Here is a 20,396-nt window from a genome sequence, read left to right as displayed (position 1 = left end):
TTTGGGTCCTGTCTTCGGCAACTGGCTTAGAAGGAAGGCTAGCTATATGTTTAACAAATGCAAGTCCAACGTTGTTTTCGTGGAGAAGCAAAAAGAGACTCCTAGCTAAAGGTAGCTTGTCTCGCCAAGGAGGTGGGTGGATTTTTGGTGCTGCATATGCAGGACTCAAAATCCCTCTGGTCCAGCCTGTGCAGGATCCCAAATCCATCTAGGTCATGCACTATGAAGGACCCAACACCAAACTAGGTCCTGTACACGTGAGGATCTAATTGGATTTTGGGTCCTGCATTAGGCAGTACCCAACACACACTTGGGTCCTGCACTGCACAGTTTTAAAACCTGGACCGGCCCGGCGGGTCGCCCGGGACCTGGCCGGCCCGGGCCTAGAACCGGTCCGGGTGGAGGTAAAAACCCGCTTGGGAGTTGGCCCGGTGAAACCCGATCGACCCGGTGGGTCGACCCGGGACCCGGTCCACCCGGTCAAACCCGGGTGAGACCCGGTCTATTTTTTTATATATTAACAGACATTAAACGACGTCGTACGCTGAAGAAAAACGAAGCAAAATTGGGGACAAATGAAAACCTAATTACTGAAAGACAAATCAATTTGAATTAATGAAACAAATACAGAGGAGTAGAAGACGACTTGACTCTTGATTTGTGATTCTGATACAGAACCTGAGGATGAAGATGATTCTTGCAAAACACCAGAACCTGCAGGTCTACCTCAAAGAAGTGTAAACATGCTTCAGGGGTGTAGAAGTGCTGATGAGTTTGAGAGACTAAATAAAATAGATGAGGGCACTTATGGTGTTGTACATAGAGCTAGAGAAAAGAAGACTGGGGAAATTGTAGCATTGAAGAAGGTAAAGATGGAGAAAGAACGTGAAGGTTTTCCACTGACTTCTCTTAGGGAAATAAACATTCTTCTTTCTTTTCATCATCCTTCAATTGTTGATGTTAAAGAAGTTGTGGTAGGGAGTAGCCTTGATAGCATTTTTATGGTGATGGAGTACATGGAGCATGACCTCAGAGGACTCATTGAGTCAATACGACAACCATTTAGTCAAAGTGAAGTTAAATGCTTAATGCTCTAGTTGTTGGAGGGTATGAAGCATCTTCATGATAATTGGGCTCTTCATCGAGATCTGAAAATGTCAAATCTACTTTTAAATAATCGTGGGGAGTTGAATATTTGTGATTATTTAGTGATAAATATTATTTAAAATAAAATTTTGTTTAATATATAATATTTATTTATTAATTGTGATTGAAATATAGATGTCATAAATATCAATGATATTGAAGATAATTGTGATGATGAAGTTTCAAAGAAGCACGCTGATGATTTATTAGGTGTTTTGGCGAGATTGACCCAATTCCTTCGACATTTGATTCAAATTTTGCTTTTATGGACACAGAAGAACTTAATGTGTTTATTCAACAAAAGTGAATGTGTTGTATAGGTGTTTTTGTTTTTTTTTTTGGGTTGACCCGGGTCGACCCATCTGACCCGTGACCCGATCACTTGACCGGGTTGATGACCGGGTCGGGTTTCAAAACTATGTTGCACTGTGCAGGACCCAAACCTTAAGACCCTGTTTGTTTTTGTGTTTCAAAAATGCTTTTGAAAAAATTTGAATTTATTTTTATTTTTTTCTTTGCTTTAAATTAATATTTTTTTAGTGTTTTCATATTATTTTGATGTGCTGATGTCAAAAATAATATTTTAAAAATAAAATATTATTTTGATATATTTTCAAGTAAAACACACTTTAAAAAACAACCGCAATCATACTCTCGAGCCAGTGTTGTGAAGCGGCATGTAAGAAAGTTATTTTTGTCCACGACATTTGGATTTGCAAGGCGTCTACCATTGCATACACTGTAGGGAGTGATTTGATCCCTTCGTTTTATTGTCTTAAAATGGAATAGCACTAGTTACATGACCCGCGCGATGCCGCAGGTCAAAGGTTTTTGCATAAAAAATAACAAAAAAAGTTAAGATCTAAAAGTATTAGGTCTTTTTGTAAAGCTATACCCAAGAGTCTTGGGTGTGGCTGCAACGTCTGACCCAAGAGTAATATTTATAATATTAATAATAATATTAAACTTGCATGACCCAAGTTTAAGTGGGTCTGACTACAATACCAGACCCAATAGTCTTGGATGTGGGTCTGGCTGTAAGGTCGTGTCATAAAAGTGTGATAATTAAATAGATTAATTAAAAAGAAAAAAAAACCAAAAGGAAGAAAAAAATTAATGAAGAAAAAGAAAAAAAATCTGAATTAACTGGGTTAACCCTTCAAACCAGGTTAACCCGTCAAACCTTAGATTCATGAAAGTTTGATAACTAAATAGGAAAAAAAATTGACGGGTTAACACAAAATTAACTGGGCTAACCCGTCAAACCCGGGATCTGTGTCATGAAAATTTGATAACTAAATAGAAAAAAATTGAACATTAACAAACTAGATTAAACAAAAAAAATTAATTAAAAAAGAAAAAGACACAAAAAGGCATCAGTCTTTTCACTGTGGACTCCAGTGTGCAGTCCACAGTTAAAGACATAAAAACAGCAAAAAAGAAAAAGAAAAAAAAAAGAAAAACTAAAGGCATCAGTCGATAACTAAATAGAAAAAAAAATTAATATTGATGAACTAAATTAAATAAAAAAATATTAAATAAAAAGAAACAATAAAAGAAAAAAAACTTATAAGAAGAAAAAATCTAATGAAGAAAAAGAAAAAAAAATCTAAACTAACTGGGTTAACCCGTCAAACCTGAGATCCGTGTCATGAAAGTCTGATAACTAAATAGAAAAAAATTTAATATCAAAAACTAAATTAAAAAATTAATTAAAAGAAAAAAAAAGCATCAGCCTTTTTACCATGGACTGCACTGTGCAGTCCACAGTGAAAGGCATAAAAAAAAAGCAAAAAAAAAACTAAAGGCTTTAGTCTTTTCACTTTGGACTGCATACAATATTAAAAGATGAAATTGAAAGAACATAACTAATGAGGAAAAAGAAAAAGAAATCTGAATCAACATGGTTAACCCGTCAAATCAGGTTAACCCGTCAAACCTAGAATTCATGTCATGAAAGTGTGATAACTAAATAGAAAAATAATTTATTATTAATGAAATAAATTAAAAAAAAAGATTAATTAAAAAGGAAAAAGCAAAGAGAAAAAAAACCTACAGGAAGAAAAAAATTAATGAAGAAAAAGAAAAAAATCTGAATAAACTGGGTTAACTCGTCAAACCTGGGATCCATGTCATGAAAGTCTGATAATTAAATAGAAAAAATTTAATATTAAGAAACTAAATTAAAAAAAATAATTAGAAAAAAGACAAAAAAAAACTAAAGACATCAGTTTTTCACTGTGAACTGTATTGTGCAATCCACAGTAAAAGGCTTAAAATGGAAAAAAGAAAAAAAAACAAAGGCACACGCCACGAGTTAAATTTTTTTTCTTGCATAAAAAATATCAAAAAAAGCTAAGATCTAAGAGTGTTGGGTCTTTCTGCAAAGATATGCCCAAGAGTCTTTGGTTTAGCTGCAACGCATGACCCAAGAGTAATATTTATAATATTAATAATAATATTAAACTTACATGACTCAAGTTTAAGTGAGTCTGGCTACAACACCGAACCCAAGAGTCTTGAATGTGGGTCTGGCTGCAAGGTCGTGTCATAAAAGTGTGATAATTAAATAGATTAATTAAAAAAAACAAAGAAAAAAAACCAATAGGAAGAAAAAAACTAATGAAGAAAAAGAAAAAAATCTGAATTAACTGGGTTAACCCTTCAAACCAGGTTAACCCGTCAAACATGAGATTCACATCATGAAAGTTTGATAACTAAATAGAAAATAAAATTGACGGGTTAACCAGCCAAGCCCGGGATACGTGTCATGAAAGTCTGATAATTAAATAGAAAGAAATTTAACATTAAAAAACTAAACTAAACGAAAAAAAATTAATGAAAAAGAAAAAAAGCAAAAAACAAATTCTGGGTTAACTCGTCAAACCAGGTTAACCCGTCAAACCCGGGATCCGTGTCATGAAAGTCTGATAACTAAAAAAAAAATTAACATTAACAAACTAAATTAAACAAAAAAATTCATTAAAAGAAAAAAAACACAAAAAAAAGCAAAAAAAAAAAAAAGAAACCCATAAAGGCATAAAAAGCAATAAAATAAAATAAATAAAACAAAAAAAAAAAAACAAAAAAAAATAGCGTAGCGTTTCACTGTGGACTGCACACTGAAACATTGAACAGTTTTAGTATATGTTATTAATTAAAAAGAAAAGAAAAAAATTCGGGTTAACTCGTCAAACCAGGTTAATCCGTCAAACCCGGGATCCGTATTATGAAAATCTGATAACTAAATAAAAAAAATTAGCATTAACAAACTAAATTAAACAAAAAAAATTCATTAAAAGAAAAATACACAAAGAAAAAAGTAAAAAAAAAAAACCCATAAAGGTATAGAAAACGAAAAAAAAATAAAAACAGAAAAAATAAAAACAGAAAAAATTAAAAATAAAGAAGAATTAAAAATTTATGGGTTAGATAAAACACTGAGCAGTTTTAGTTTATTGGTAATTGGTTCCGGATGGTAAACTCCATTCTGCAAATGTCATGCCGCGGCTTCTATTGTAGTCCAGCACCAAGATTCTCACTTCATCAACCTAAAAATTTATTGAGAGCTCCAATATGATAATATTAGTGAATAGAATTAAAAAATTTCAAATTTTTTTTAAAGTATTTTAAAATTATGGGTTAGGTGCACCTCTTGAGTCTCGGTTTTATAGGTCTAGAAGAGGATGGTAGACTCATGTTAATAATAATCATAATTGATATAATAATGATAATTGATTTAATTATAATTAAAATAAAGAAGAAGAAGATACAAATCGTATTATATATTTGAAAAAAAATTAAAATTTTCAAGATATAATCTCAATATATATTTAAAAAAAATATATGAAATTTTTTTAATTTAAAATAAATTAATTTGTTTTCAATTTCTTAGGCTTGGCTTGCCAAAAGTTATTTTAAAAATTACAAATTCAAAAAATTAACATTGTTGGGTCTTTTGGCAAAGAAGACAATGGCCCCAACGCTTTGGTTCTGCTTGGGGCAGGATCCAATTCTAAAAGGTTGAGCAGGACTCAACGCCATTGGGTCCTGGTGTCAGCAACCCACGGTCAAACACTCTGTTGGGTCTCCCAACAGCTTTGAGAAGAGAAGGCAACCCCTCACCCGTAAACTTTGACCAACAACATAGCAAGGAACGACCCCAGGGTGTATGGCTGCTGGGCCTGGCTACACAAGCATATTCAATAGTCTTGGGTATGACACTGCAACACTTTCGAAGGGTGATGGGTCCGGCAGATACAAGACCCAAAATGCTTTTGGCTGCTGCACCTTGCAGGACCAAAATAGTATAAGCAATCCACCCTAGGAACATCGGCATAGGATGATTGTAAAAAAAAATTAATTAATAAATTTTTTTATTTTTTTTGCTTGAAATTAATATTTTTATAATGTTTTTATATTTTTTTTTTCAAAAAATATGTTGAAATTGTGTCTGGTTGGTTGCGATGCCAGGCCTAAGAAATTTTATTTTTTTATTTTAAAATAATATTTTCTTCATGTTTTTGTATTAATTTTGTATTATTTTTTTGTGAAAAATATATATTGAGATTGTATCTTAAGAAATTATTATTATTTATTTTAAATTAATATTTATTTATAAGGTTGTTAAAATCATGAATTTATTAGTAAAATTATATAATATTACGAGTAAATATATTATCGTGTTAAATCTGTTTATAAACTCGAAAAGTGATAAAATTATAGTAAAATCGTATGAAAACGTTGAAATCGGCTGAAATCGTTTAAAATCACGATTTTGAACCTGTTTTACGTGTTTAAAAGGAATATATATACTGCACTACAGGAAGCCAAGAACAGCACAAAAAAGTAAAAAACCTAGCGTCTTCTAGCGCCTCTCTTTCTCGAAGTCCTTCCAGTTGCAGTGTTCCAATCCAAACTTCCAATTTCAAAATTCAAAACAAACAGTCTCTGCAACATTTAAGTAACTTACCATCCAGCGTTCCATCTCTCCAATTTCCATCTCTCCGTAACTTACCAATTTCCAAATTCCACTTTTGTACAATCTACCTCGCTTTCCATCTGGGTGGAAAAGAATTATATCTGCAAATTGCAACCTACTGGTAAGTGATCTGCAACCTTGAAGGATTTTTTTTTTTGTATATGGAGCTTCTGAGTTCTGAATTAGTTTTCTTAGTTGGGAAACTAATTAGGGGGGAGCCGGGGAGTCATTCTAATGGCAAATAATTTTGTTAAATCTTGACAAAACCATGTGGAAAAATCCTTTGCACCTGGTAAAATAAAGCCATTGTAAGCAGCCGAGCTCAAGTTTTTTCCTCTTGCAACTACTAATCTCAGAGTCAATTAATGAAATTTTGCTCAATCAAATTTTATTATGTTTTCTAACCTGAACTTATTTTTAAAGTGGCTGCTGTTTCTTTGGCTTTTCATATATCCCGTAGTCAATTAATGAGCATGTGGATTAAAGTTATCAAAATGAAATCACTGTTGTGATGAACTCTGATGTTGCAGCTCTTTATTTGTATTTGATAGCCTTTGGTGCTCCTCTATATTATATTTCAGAGTTGCTCTTAGCTAATTGTTTTTCATTGTCTTGATGATACATGTGCTTAACATACCAAGTAAGACACCAGATTCTGACTTTTGAAATCAAAATGCCCTTGCCATATTCATATCTACTAGTGTAAGATTTTTTAATGTTGCCATGCTACTGTGATCTTTAATGAATGAATCGATGCTCTGTGTGTACGCTTCTTATTAGTTTACCCACCGAGGGATGCTTTGTGCCTACCTAAAAGCCGTCTGCGTCAGTTATGAGTGTTTGTCTGTTTTTCATAGGATATAGGATATTTTCCGATAACTGGTTGCTGTCGATGCAGAAGATGACCATGCATTTATTGAAAAAAAGCCTAACCCATGCATTGCTACTGTATTTCAAAAAGTACTGTAATTCTTCACTCAAGTTTTATTCATTGTCTCTGTATATCATGACTAGATGGGCAAGTGGAGCCCTTGATCCAGAGATCAGCACATCTGGTGATGTTGTTACATCAGTGAAAAGGTTTGTGCATGCTTGTTAATTCGGTACTTTTGCTTCGATGCTATGAAATGCGGGCTTATGTTAAATACCTCATGTGCTATTTCTCACAGGGGTGTATGGGCAATGATTGCAGACTAGCAGTTTTTCTTGGTTATTGCTTGCTACAGGCCCCCTCAACGTAAGTTGCGGGATTCAGCTATCATGAAATTTGGTTTTATGTTGTTACTTGTTACTGAATGTTGAATTGTTAAGCATACCTTATGGTTTCTTTTGTCACTTGATATTTGAGAGTTTGCAGCTCTAATTGTAAGTGTTTGATTTATTTGTTGGGATTTAGTGGACCAACAATATCTAATCATAGATGGTCACTTCTCTGGTGCTTTTAGGTTTTAATATAACTTGGCTGTTGACATTCTAATTTTTATGGATAAACATCAAAAACAGAGAGGACCTAACTCATATGGCTGGTTCTCGAACCTGGCAGCAAACTATTTAGGTTTGAAATTGTTTTCAAGTGAGCTCTTAACACATGCAGATTTGAAGAGCAGGGCTTAACTTAATTTGAAGAGTGATAGTGTTATTTAGCTGGGAATGTTTGTATAAGTAAGTTCATTTCTTGAAGTAGTCTTCCAAGAAAATTGGAAAGTTCAAGACTGCAATCTTCTGATTGATTATATTTCTTGATTTCCTTAGCGTTCTGGAAGAGTACCAGTGCCCTTTTTGGGGGGTTTTCTGCTGGGCTTCCACTTGATTGTGGAGACAGAGATAATATAGCTGGTCATCAATATTGTGTTGGGATAATCAAATGGATCCTGATTTGGACCCTTTTGATGATATTCTTCCTAAGCCTGCCTTGACTAATGGTAAGCAATGCTTGGCAAATCAAAGTACAAATGGTCTTTTTTTGGCTTTAAATAAAAATTGGGTTGTTTGATGTTAATTTTGTTAGTAGCTAGGTTAGGTGGGAAGTTTCAGCCTAAGGCCAAACCACGACCAAAAAAGGTGGAATTTGTACCAATTCCTTTTCCTCCAAGTAAAGCCAAGGAAAAGGCTGTGGCAGCATCGCAAACTAGCTTAGACACAAATATTTCTGTTCAGCCTTTTGGTATCATGGATGAGAAGTTGACATGTCAAATTGGTTCGTTGTCTCCATCATCACCTACTGGGACTAAGGAACCCTTGAAAAGCAATGATGGAAAAACAAAATTGGTTGAAGAGTCAGGGAGTCCCTTAGCCACCTCTGACATGGTTGGGGTCAAAGAACCTCTGAAATATAAGGAAGGTTTGTCCTCTTGGGAAATAGGAAGCTTGGAGGCAGCAAACCTCTCCCCTGCTGGGATAAATGATGCAGGCTCTGTTGGTGCTATGGATTCGGAGGCTGCAATATCTGGTTGTAATGATGACCAGGAATCTAGCTTTGTGAAATCAGCAGGAGTGGTAAGAACTCATCCTCTCCTTTCTTGTTTTTGATGTGTTGCATCCATGGGATTGATAAGTCCTGAAACTTCTGTCTTTAGGCAGGCTCATTGGGGTTTGATTCAGATCTACTGGATGACATTCTTCCTAAATCTCTAAAAAATAATTGTAAGATACGCTTTCACAACATAGTTGATCTGTCACTAATGGAAACCCTGTTCTTCTATTGAAAGATTCACTGTGGGATTCACTTCTGCTACAGCTAGGGCTGGCGGGAAATTCAAGCCTAAGGCTAAACCTCGGCAAAGAAATGAAAATCCAGCACCCGTCTCTTCATCTCCATCTAAATGTGCCGAGGAAGAACCTAAGGCACATTCTCAACAAACACAATCCACAGAGCCTGTTGATGTTGCAAATACAAGGATGAACCCAGATGGTCCAACTTTACTTCAGCAGGGCAATGTTAAGAGTAATGAGCCATCAAAAGACAGCGAAGTTTTATATTTCAACGACAACAGCTGCATGGAATTAGTCAACCCCTCATCTGAAAATATTGCAACTGAAGAGGATGTGAGCCCCCAAAATACTCCGCTTGCAGAGATGAAGTCTGGAAATGATGTTGGCCTGAATTCTAGGTTTGTAGAATCTGCCATAGAGGTGAGGGTTTGATCTGTCTCATGCCCTTGATATATTGCACCAAGATGCGCGGTTGAGTTCGATAATTCTGGAAATTCTGTTGGTTGTAGGTTGGTTCCATGAGATTAGATTTGGACGCTTTTGATTATATGGATCCTCAACCAGCCATATCAACTGGTATATATCGCTTGCACAATCTTTGATCCCCCCCTTTCCTTTTGCTTTTGTTATGAGATGATTGATGAAATTATTATTATTATTATTATTATTATTATTATTATTATTATTATTTTGGTCAGGGAGGGCTGCTGGCAAGTTACAGTCGAAGGTAAAGGCCCGGCCTAGGAAGGGAACATCTGAGTTAGCTGCTTCTGCTGTTCCCAATACTGCGGTAGAAAAGGTGGCGGGTCTAGCTTCCACTGTCTTGGATAACATGCTGCCCGTTGAATCTTCTGGTGTTGAAAATGGTAGACTAACCGATCATGTTAGTGAGCCTAATATGGAGAGTGCTGGGACCAAAGAGCCAGGGAGAAACAATGGCCAGGCTCTTCTTTCTCCTCCAGAAATTTTAGCTACTGTCTTTTGTCAGAAGGACTCAAAGGGAAAATCCAGCTTTCCTGCACAAAATTTTGTTGATTCTTCAGCATTCATGAAATGTAATGTGGTGGCGACAGATTTTTCAAGTCCCAATGAAGCTGCTGTTCAGGTTGATAATGGAAGGTTGGAATTAGAGGTGAATCTACAGGCTTTCTTTAAATTGTATAATTTCTTCCTTGCAAATATGTTTTGGAATAATTTGGTTAGTTTCAGGAATCAGGGGCATTTCCTGGCTTGGAAACTCCAGGTTTCTTGTCCCCAGATGTCATGGAGTCTGTTATGGCCCCACCACCAAATGTTCAACCTGTTCCTTCTGAAACCATAAACATTGATGGGTGTTCAGTTGCTGCCTTCCCATCAGATAATATTGTTGATTCCCCATGCACTCACCTAGGTGATTTTATTCCTCCAGATCCTTGTACTTCTGAGATTCGAATGAACCAAGAACTGAAAAACCTTACAGAAACTTCTCGCTCAGATAATGTGACTGCTATCCATCAGGAGGATGCCTCTGATTTGCCAGAAAAGGAGGTAATAAGTTCTGCATGAATAAAATATTTTACTTAGATGTGTAGATAGGGTGCTTACTTGTTTTTGGTTTCTTATAAGACTTCTAGTAGTAGAAAAAGAAAGGCTGCTCCAGTATCATGTAGTTCTTGGAAGTCTCAAAAAGCTTCCTTAGCTGGTGACATGAACGAACATGACAAATCATCAAGGCATCTGACAAAGCAGGCCGCTGCCCCTCAACTTGGTGATGAGCCAGAATATGAGGCTCATGGCAATGATGACTCATCCATGCACCCAGGCGATTTTCTTCCTTTTGATCCTTGTACCTCTGAGTTTCAAGTGGATCAAAATCAGAAAGACTTTACAGAAAGCAATTGCTTGGCTAATGCAAATGTCGTGCGTTCAGAGGATGTTCCTGTAGTGCCTGAAAAGGAGGTAGTGCTGTTTGACATGGGTAAATATCTTATTTAGTTCTGACAATTGGGTTTAACTTCTTTTGGTTTCTTCTTAGAGTTCTAAGAGTGGAAAAAGAAAGGTTTTTTCAGCATCAAATTGTTCCCGGAAGTCCAAAAAATCTTCCTTGGCAGCTGGCCCTCAAGTTGTTGATGAGCTGGATGAAGCTCATGATAATGGGGGGTTACCTGAACCTCCTGGTAGTTCTGTTGATGAAGAAGATAATGATTATGAACCTAGAGGGGATGAAGAGAGTGACGATGAAAACAAAGTGGAAATTGCATCTCGAAAGAAACGAGCTTCAAAAAAATCAAAGGAACCAGTGACTGAAAATGAAAAACCAGTTCGAAAGCGCAACAGATCCAATGACACTTCAGAACAGTCAATGCAAAAACCTCGCAAGAAGTTTTCTCATTCAACTCGTCGAAACAAAAGATGCGGTAATCTCAATATATGTGTGTCAGTTGTTAGGAGAGATTATGAATTCTTATCTAGGTCTTACCAAATTGCTTTCTTTTATACAGTGAATAAGGATTTGCTTAACATGCCAGAGGATGAGATTGATTTCAAGAGGTTGCCTATCAGGGACATCATTTTGTTTGCAGAGTATAAGGAGCGGTTAGCAGTATGTGTACCTCTCCCTCTCTCTTGTGCAACAATTTACTGTGATTTGGTTTATCAATGTCATCTCCATATTAGTATCCTTGTATTCGTGTTATGTTTGCATATTTAGAAGTTCAAGGTTTCTATGTTGACCTCCTGTCCTTTTTATGCAGACGACAACATCAAAAATTCCCCCAAACAATCAAAGGTATGGTGTGAATTGATGAGTAATTCTTAGCTGAGGAGCTTTTGTTATGTTGCATCACACTGCCATGGCTCTTGTGATTGAATCAGTATATGTATACATCTAATTTTGCGTATAAATGGAAGCCACTGTAATGTCACCTGTGTATTTGGCAGTTGCTTTGTGCCCTGTTTGCATGATATGTTTTTCCCATATTTCTTCTAATAGAAAACAAGCAAAAATTGTTCAACTGCTTCTAGTAATCTGCTTTATTGGAAGCACGTTTCATCACATGTCACACCACTTGCTTTGCCTTTTTTTTTTCTTCTGGACCAAATCCATAGAACTCAAGGTAAAATTTGATCTGTCTAATAATTGGAAAAGCAGTTTAGTCTTATTAAAGTAAAAAAGAAAAATCTGACAATAATGCTGCATGCTCCAGCCTCCAGGAATGATTGCTAAAATCGTCACACCGGAAGAAGATGCTTATATATAGTTTTAAAGTGTATTGATTTGTACCTTTGTTCACTATGTTGCAGCACTGACAATCCATTTCATGGAGAATATTCCCATAATGAAGAGGATGGGTTTGCTTCGGAGCAAGACATAACCCATGGTGATGACCAAACATATGTTAGGGCTCAACCAAGTTCATCTTTATTCAACTACCAGTCTTTCATGGACAGAGCACCCAATTCAAGATGGTCAAAACAAGACACAGAGTTGTTTTATGAGGTAAACATAGTTGTAATTCTGCATTTAAAAGGCCATAATTAACCACATGTTTTACTGACAAACAAAGCAAATAGAAGTATCTGTTTCAATTTTTGTACTCATGAAATTAAAACTTGTCTAAATTCTATCTTTTGTTTATATTTTAGTTATGCAAACTCCGTACACTATTGCTTGTGGTGCTTATGAGCCTAAATTGTTGAAGCTGTTCTATGTGATGATACATTAAGATAGCATACTAGGTTGGTTATTTGAAATGAGTCATGGATAGAACAGAGGTCATGATGATTGGCTAAGTGTCAGTTTTTGTTGGGTTCATTAGTCTAAATATTTTTTTGGCTGGTTCTTCCAGTAAGTTGAAAATTTTGAAAACTTGTTAAGTGGACAGAACATCATCAGAGTGTCAAGGGAAAGTTTTCCCTGTGATGTGCATTATCATGTCTGGTTGGTAAGAAATTCCAGTTCTACCAAGTAATTGCTGGAGTGATGAAAAGCTAAAAAAATGTGTAAATTTATGACTCTTATCCCTGAATATATTATTTGAGATGTTAGAAGAGAGAGAAGATATAGAAATCCTATGTAACTTAATGAATTCCTTCAAGCCAATTCACATAATGCAATGCCATGATGCCTGGTGTTTTGTGCTTGTCTTATATTTCAAGTTTCAACTGATATATTTGCTGTTGTGTTTTAGGGGATTCAACAATTTGGGACTGATTTATCGATGATCCAACAACTTTTTCCTGGTCGAACACGGCATCAAGTCAAGTTAAAATATAAAAAGGAGGAGCGTCAGCACCCCTTAAGGCTCCATGAAGCTCTGAGCAGTCGTCCAAAAGGTGAATAGATCACATAACTTTTTTTCTTTTTGAAAGTTCAGTTCCTAGTCAGCTGAATTTGTATTAGAGTATAGTTAATATCTTTTACACAATGGTGTCTGCACTATTTGGGAACTGAGTGAAGTGGGATTCCAAGATCTTCTTTTATCTGGATGTTTTTTTTTTCCTTCTCTTCTCTTTTGGCTTCATCTCAAAAGTGGTTACTGACTGGCCATGGGCCTGGTATCACATTTTCTACTGCATCTCAAATCAAAGTCTCCTAGTTTGCTGATTTGTAGCTTCATTTTAAATCCCTTAGAAGTGGAAATATACATTTGGCTTAGCTAAAGCCTAAAAGGATATCAAATTGTGAAAATCCATAATTTGTTCTCATACGTGGCCAAAGATTGTGTTATACATAGCATGATATATGTGTTTTTCCAGGATTCCCACTAGGATCAAGCGAATAAGAAATCAAAACTTAAGACTGATTTTAATCATTGGGATATGAGCCATGTTGGATACTATGTGTTATAATATAATGTTTTTGCAGATAATTCGTATTTTGAAAAGTTAATTGAGCAGCTACAAGAAGTTGCTGGTACTCAGGAAGAACAAGAGTCTTACAAAGATGACCTAGTTGATGTGTCAGGCGAGGAGGATGCAGAGCTAAATGCTGAAACTAGTGTATGCTTTTCTTTCCTGCCCCCTTTCTGTTTTGTTATGAATAAAATGCTCTGTTTACTCTTATAGTTACCAGGTAAAGGAAAACAAAATATCCCTTTGTTTAGAAGCTTGATTTGTTACTGTTTTATCGATATGTTATGTTGTGTTGCTGTGTATCTGCATGCTGTGTTCTTTGCATTTATAGGATAATAGGTCCCACCTGCAAACGCTCACATGGAAATGGTCATCTGGTTTTGGTTTGGGATACAGTTTGCTGTTACATAATATGTTACAATAAATTTTGAAGAGCTTGACTAACCTGCTAAAAATGGAAGAGTGGACCCATTGGTGTTGGAATCTGACTATACATTTCATGTTATGCTTTCTATTGTTCTCGTGGACATTTCCCTACTGTTGATTATCTGATATGGTTGTCCAATTGGGATTCATGTGGTTCTCAGACTGCTTTTGCACAATAAAGAGATTCAAGCATAATAGGATAGTACCTGTGTGCGAACTTTATCTTGACTTGATTTAGAAGTTAAGGGAAGCCCAACTGCAGGTCCTAGATACGGCCTTCTGTGACTTTCCTAGATGGTAACGATCACTGTTAATAGTGCTATGTCTTTCATTGGCTCATCCTGTGTTTCCCTTGCTGCTTAGTTGCAGTAGTCTAATCTGCAGTAGGGGCACCAATAGGGAGGGGAGGGGTGGTGGGAGGGTTGCAGGCTCAACTTTTACCTTTGAAACAATCACACATTTATGCCAGTATTCATATATAAAAATCACTGAATTGGTAATGCATGTATGGATGCGCTGGCAGGGTGAAGTTACAAAACCCGAGCAGGGTGAGAATGCAGGAGTTGAAGAAGAACAGGAAAAGAATGTTGCTGAAGACCACCATGGTCCACTGAAATCTGGTGTTAGCGATGAGGACGTAGATGATATATGGGGTTCATATTAAAGTGTGTCTTAGTATCATGCTGAAGGTGGGAGAGGAGTCTTGCTCATATTGCTTTTTGGTAATTTTTCCCTTCTCCAAAGCGTTTAATGCATTTTGTTTTGTTTCATCTCGTGCTTCTGTTTTTATCTAATGCATGTTATCATGGGACGGCTTGTCTGTTTGTTCTCTTGTTGTGTGATGGCTTACATCACTTATGCTTCCTGAGCAGGCTCTATATGAAAGCTTCAAGGAGGCAGGAACAGCTGCTTGCTTACATGGACAGTCAAGAGGATTTTGGTATGCGTGCCAAAAATTTTAGGCCCAAGTAAATCTTGATGCAGCTTTGTAGTCAAACCAATCAAATTTTCTTTTTATTACGTGTATTTATTTATTTTTCTGGTTTATCACCTTTCTAATTTAATATGTGATGATCTCCCACTCAATTTAGGAAATTTTGATGCATATAGAATCGCAAGCATGGCACAAAACTCTTAATTTAAAAATATGCTCGGCCTTTTGGATTCAAATCTTGGAATCAATACCGAAAAGAATTTATTAAATATCTTGTGTGCTCTTAAAATCATTTGGAAATCTTTTGTGCTTTTAGGGCCTGTTTGTTTGTTTAATTTATAGAATCGTATCATGAAGATGATTGTATAATAATAATAGCAGCAGCAGCATATACGGGATTTGTCTGAAAACATTATAGTATTATTTATGGGGCTAAAAATCTCTACAGCCACCATTGTCAGCCCAGTATCTACTACCTCATCAGCATGAACTCTTAATTTAAAATCCGAATATCTGAAAACATGAAGAAATAGTTAATTAGAACAATGTTTGCATGCATCACTCAGTTTTGCTATGCAATATCAGAGATACGTAAACTCTACTTTCTTTTTCCTGTCAATGTAGGTTAGGAGTTGCTCCTGTTTAGCGAGGGCATCCTCATGTGCCTGGGCAAACAAAAACATAACATTCAGTTGATTTTTCTCAGCTGGAAACAGCTCCAGATAAAATAAAAGAAAATGATTAGAAACGACTCGCCTTATAGTAGCATTCAGCATTTCTTATTTCTCAGGGGGCGTGGCTTCTGGTTTGGAACTGAGAACATTAAGTTTTTTTTTTCCATTTTTGGTGTTTTTTTTTAATGAATAATTTTACGCTATCAAGCATATTTTTTTATTCAATCGTTGAATCGGGTTGAAATTTTACTGGATGTTTTTGGAGGTCTTGTTTTATATCATGATAAAATTTCAGATTTATCCAATATAAAAAATTCATTGTGATAAGACCTAGAATACTATATATGATTTATATTAGTTTCTTAGTTGATTTAGAATTCTTTTACCTGTTTTTTTAATTACTTTTTTATTTTTATTTTTAAGAATTGTTTAGGATGTTTCTCACCTATTATTAAGCTTTTCAACCATGATGTTTTTGAATAAACTTATGTTTTGCATTATGCAACACTTTTCTTCTTGGTCAAACAAAGAACAATTAAACTTATTAAAGTATCACTAACTTTGTGATGTTTTTTTTTATACTTCTTGTTCGTGAATTACTATTCGGTGGGTGGAGGTTTTTATTTTAATAGTATTGATGTCTTAAGACATGTTTTTATTGTGTCACATTCCTATCAAACCTGATTGTTTGGCTTTCCAGGATTTGTTATTAATTTTGTTGTGGATTGCGTGGTTTTATGATCACAAGGTTCGTCTCAATAATACTAAGAATTCCCAATGTCAGACTTGAATCCTGATAACTTAGTCCAGGAACTGGAGAAAGAATCTGATGTTCTACATGATTCCTTGAATGGCCATAATCAGCAACATCAACGGCTGTTTCTTCGCTGAAAGAAAAAAATTTCTTCATGTTGCCAGACTACCAAAAAAGTGTTAAGCAATCAATCATTGGCGTGAAACTGGGTGTTTAAAATACCGTTGTGTATGGCTGATCATCTTCAGAAATTGCATTCTCATAAATTCCTGAAAAAGTTCTCCCGTGGCATTTGGCTTTCACCATTTTGAACCATCTGGATCATCAAAATGAGAGAAGGATACGTGATGTTTTTATTTGTCTTATGAATTGCTTGGAAAACGAAGAAATGTAATTAACAAAAACAAAAACACAAGTAGCAGCAATTGTACCTTTAGGATGCTGTATCATTCAACGGATCCTTATTGGTGGCACAAATACAAAGCACTGCCAAAAATCTCCGGCAAGTCACTGGTTAGAAAGAAAGAGGTAACGATGAGTTTCAGAAGAGAGAGTTCAGAAAGCGTTGGAAAGGTCAAATTATTTACCTAGCATCGATTGCTCCGAGCTGCTTGCTCTGGTATTTGTTGCCCAGAAACTGATATGAACTGTTGCTCCAAGCAATAGTGCTCCACAAAAGCCTGAATCCAGGACAACCATTAATGATGAACATCCGATTCAGGGTCTACAATAATCAGGACATTCCAGAAGCATTGGGCAAAACGAGAATCATGCATTCATCTAAGGGAAAAAACCAAGCAGAATACGAAGTCAAAATGACTAAACTGATTTACCTTAGGGTGATTTCACCATCAATCTATGAAATGCAGCTAATAAGTTCCCTTGCAATTTTGGTGAAGAAGAATCACAAAAGGTTTGAACAAGAATAGCCCAATAAAATCGATGTTTTATAGCATTTACCCCCTTTGATATGGCGATCAAACGGTCCAGACAGAATACTTGCAATGCTGATGATCTTTTTGTGATTTCAAAAGTAGCTGGGGAATCAAGCACTCAGTAAACTATTAACACTCGAGAAGAATATGGTCAAGCCCTTAACCATATCAAAAGGAAGAAAATAAAAATCAGAAAGGAGATAAATCCAGAGATATTGACAGACTTAGAAGTCAAGAAAATATATCGCTTGTTTTCATGTCTTCTATTGACATGGTCTAATTATTATTAAAGAAAAAAACTAAATGAGGCAGCTGTTGGTCGTAGAAAACACACTGTTAACACGCTAATAAACAATACTAAATTTTTTTTTTGTTAAGTCATACTTTCTAAATAATTGATTTTTTATCTTTTTAATTTTTTAAAATTCAATTTTGATATAATTTTTTTCATTTTTTAGTTTTAAAGGGGGGGGGAGAGAGTCATTGAATTCTGATAATCAAGAGAGAAAATTTAAGTCGACACTAATTCCTACAATTAAAATAATTGATTTTTGTATCAACAGATTCTATTTAGGGAGAGAAGTTTTATTGAGGTATTCATAACGTTCTCATCGTCTAAGATTGTAGATATAAACTCGAGAATGTTTTTTATTCACGTTGAGTTTAGGATTATTTGAGGCATTGATAGATTTATCAAGATCTTTATGGTATTTAGAAAAAAAAAAAGGGTTGAAAATCAAAGTTTTGGACATAAAACACCATTGCCTTGATTTTTAGCAACTCTACGGTAGCCTAATTCTAAGGTTGCAGGATACACGCCGCTTGTGTCTTTTTTTTTAAAAAAAAAATAAAGGGTAGACAACATGTCATTTGTCTTTTAATATAAAAAAAATTATGAGGCCTAGTGCGTAGGCTAGGCCTTTTTTTAATAAGTCAGGTTTACAGATCCAACATCATAGTATTTTTATAAAAAAATAATTTGATTTTTTTTACAAAATATATCGGCCCACACACTTGGGTTGATACAATTTAGATTGGATTTTTCATGTTGAACATTCAGTTGTGTGTTTCAGCTTAGATGGGAGGCCATTTAGCAAATATTGTTTCTTGCCTTGGTTTTCCAATTGAAATACAATGAACCATGAGAGGGTTTTAGCATAGAGTGAGTTTGGTCAGCCTTGGGTTGTGTATGATAAGGGGTTCAGTCTAGGGGTGAGCAAAAAAATCAAAAAACCGATTAAACCGAGAAAACTGGAAAAAAAAATAACCGAAAAAACTGAATCGTGAAAAAAAACTGATTAAACCGATTAAAATTTTGAAAAACTGACCAGTTCAGTTTCGGTTTTATAAGTCTGAAACCGAAAAAACCCGGAAAAAACCGAGCCAAACGGGAAAAAAATCGAGCCAAATGGAAAAAATCGAGCCAAACCGGTTTGAGCCGGTTTTTGTCCTAAAAAACTTTACCGAACTGAAACCGGTCGGTTTGAACCGTTTTGGTTTTTTTTTTAATTTTTTTTGATTTTTTGGTTACTTTTTTTTATAAAAACCGAACCGAACCGAAAATGATCACCTCTAGTTTAGTCCAAAGCCATTAATGTTGTACTTGGCAAGATTTGAGCAGCTATGAATGGGTCTGATTTGGGTAGCAAAATAAGCTTGTTGGGAGCTTGTATCAACTCTAATTTTGGTTATGTTAATGTATATAAGTTTGGGTTACATGGAGTCTAAAGTTGGATTGGATTAATTGGGGTGTTAGGATCCTTTTTCTATAAGGATTTATCAAATATCCTAGCTAAACTAGGATGCATGGATGACGTCTATTTAGTTGTTTGTAAGAGGAAGTTTCCTAACATTAAAAGGGGAAACATAGAGTCGGCAAAGGTTGACTTGAAGAGGAAATATTGTTTTTCCATGTTAGGCAAGGATTCCATGCCTAACATGGTAACAGAGAGGCAACAACATATGATAATTATTTTCTATCATATTTTGTCCTTTAAATGCAAGGAATTATTCCTTAGTATGGATTATAAGAGGCAGCTAGAATTGAAGAACTATCCTTATTATTTTCTTCCTTTCTTTTGCAGGATTTTCTTATTAAAAAATGAGGTTATAAAAGACTATTTAAATGAGACATTTCAGCCACTTTTCTTCTTATTTTTTAAAGTATACTTTCAGCTAAACAAGGGAAGAAACTTTAGCATTCAAGATAACATCTTTTAAGCAAGGAAATATGATTAATAGACGACACAAAGGGACACTCTTTCTTATACAAGTTTCAGATTCAACTACAAGAGATCCAATACAAGGCATTATGATTTTAGGGTTCTTGCTATAACTTGTATTAATCTGAATATTTCTTAAGATTTATTTATTGTTTTAATTAATATTTAGGATAATTATATTTTAGTTTTAGAGCTTTTTATTTTTGTTGGATATGTTTTGGTCCAAAATTAATGCCTAGGCTTGTTTTAGGCATTAGACTTGTGCTTAGTTGAGTTTTAGTTAAGGCTCATTGATTTGCAATTTAATATGAGACCATTAGGGTTATTATTCTAGGACTATATCATGTCTTGTTTTGATGCAAATTTGGGTAGCCTTTTGATATTAATGAAATTTAGTTTTTCTTGAGCAAACTTCTTCTTTTTTACTGGGACAAAGTGTAAATCAGACTTATCAAGGTATAACTGACCTTGTAGCATCATTTGCAATCATCCAATACTTCTGGTTTTTAGTTACAGGTTAACCTTCGGTCAAGGTTTAACCAAACCTGATTATTTGAGTTTCTTGGGGAAGTTATCATATTTGTTGTGGGTTGTGTGACCATGAGGTTTGTGTTAGTTGGTATCAAAACTAGACTCTACAATCAGGTTATATCTTTCTTGTTGTTATCTATTTATTTCCACGATAATTTTTTCTTCTTTATTTTTTGTTTCGGTTAGAATCGCTTAAGTTAGTTTTGATCAGTTTTCTTTTCCTTCTTGTGTTAGTCCATGTTTATATG

At 35.1% G+C, this 20,396-nt stretch overlaps 1 protein-coding gene across 11 annotated transcripts; it reads left to right on the top strand.

Moving 5' to 3' along the window:
* Positions 1-5,966: 5,966 nt before the first annotated feature.
* Positions 5,967-15,955, top strand: LOC7475967 (uncharacterized). Of its 11 annotated transcripts, none has more exons than XM_052456390.1 (21): positions 5,967-6,248; positions 7,142-7,207; positions 7,297-7,364; positions 7,722-7,789; positions 7,880-8,049; positions 8,136-8,623; positions 8,704-8,770; positions 8,865-9,259; positions 9,349-9,415; positions 9,538-9,971; positions 10,043-10,366; positions 10,445-10,777; positions 10,854-11,235; positions 11,320-11,420; positions 11,572-11,606; positions 12,122-12,317; positions 13,009-13,153; positions 13,686-13,819; positions 14,622-14,820; positions 14,971-15,038; positions 15,657-15,955. In XM_052456390.1, the coding sequence occupies exons 5-19, from the start codon at positions 7,992-7,994 to the stop codon at positions 14,760-14,762; spliced, it is 3,300 nt and encodes a 1,099-aa protein (XP_052312350.1). In that variant the 5' UTR covers positions 5,967-6,248; positions 7,142-7,207; positions 7,297-7,364; positions 7,722-7,789; positions 7,880-7,991; the 3' UTR covers positions 14,763-14,820; positions 14,971-15,038; positions 15,657-15,955. The 11 variants fall into 11 exon arrangements, with proteins under 11 accessions (XP_052312350.1, XP_052312356.1, XP_052312355.1 ...); XM_052456396.1 differs by lacking the exon at positions 15,657-15,955 and having other exon boundaries at positions 10,043-10,229; positions 10,314-10,366; positions 14,971-15,268; XM_052456395.1 differs by lacking the exon at positions 15,657-15,955 and having other exon boundaries at positions 10,043-10,229; positions 10,299-10,366; positions 14,971-15,268.
* Positions 15,956-20,396: the final 4,441 nt, after the last annotated feature.

Source organism: Populus trichocarpa, chromosome 10 (assembly GCF_000002775.5).
Source record: "Populus trichocarpa isolate Nisqually-1 chromosome 10, P.trichocarpa_v4.1, whole genome shotgun sequence".
Classification (NCBI taxonomy): Eukaryota; Viridiplantae; Streptophyta; class Magnoliopsida; order Malpighiales; family Salicaceae; genus Populus; species Populus trichocarpa.
The sequence above is the reverse complement of the archived record's forward strand: the minus strand, read 5'-3'. Positions and strand labels throughout refer to the sequence as shown.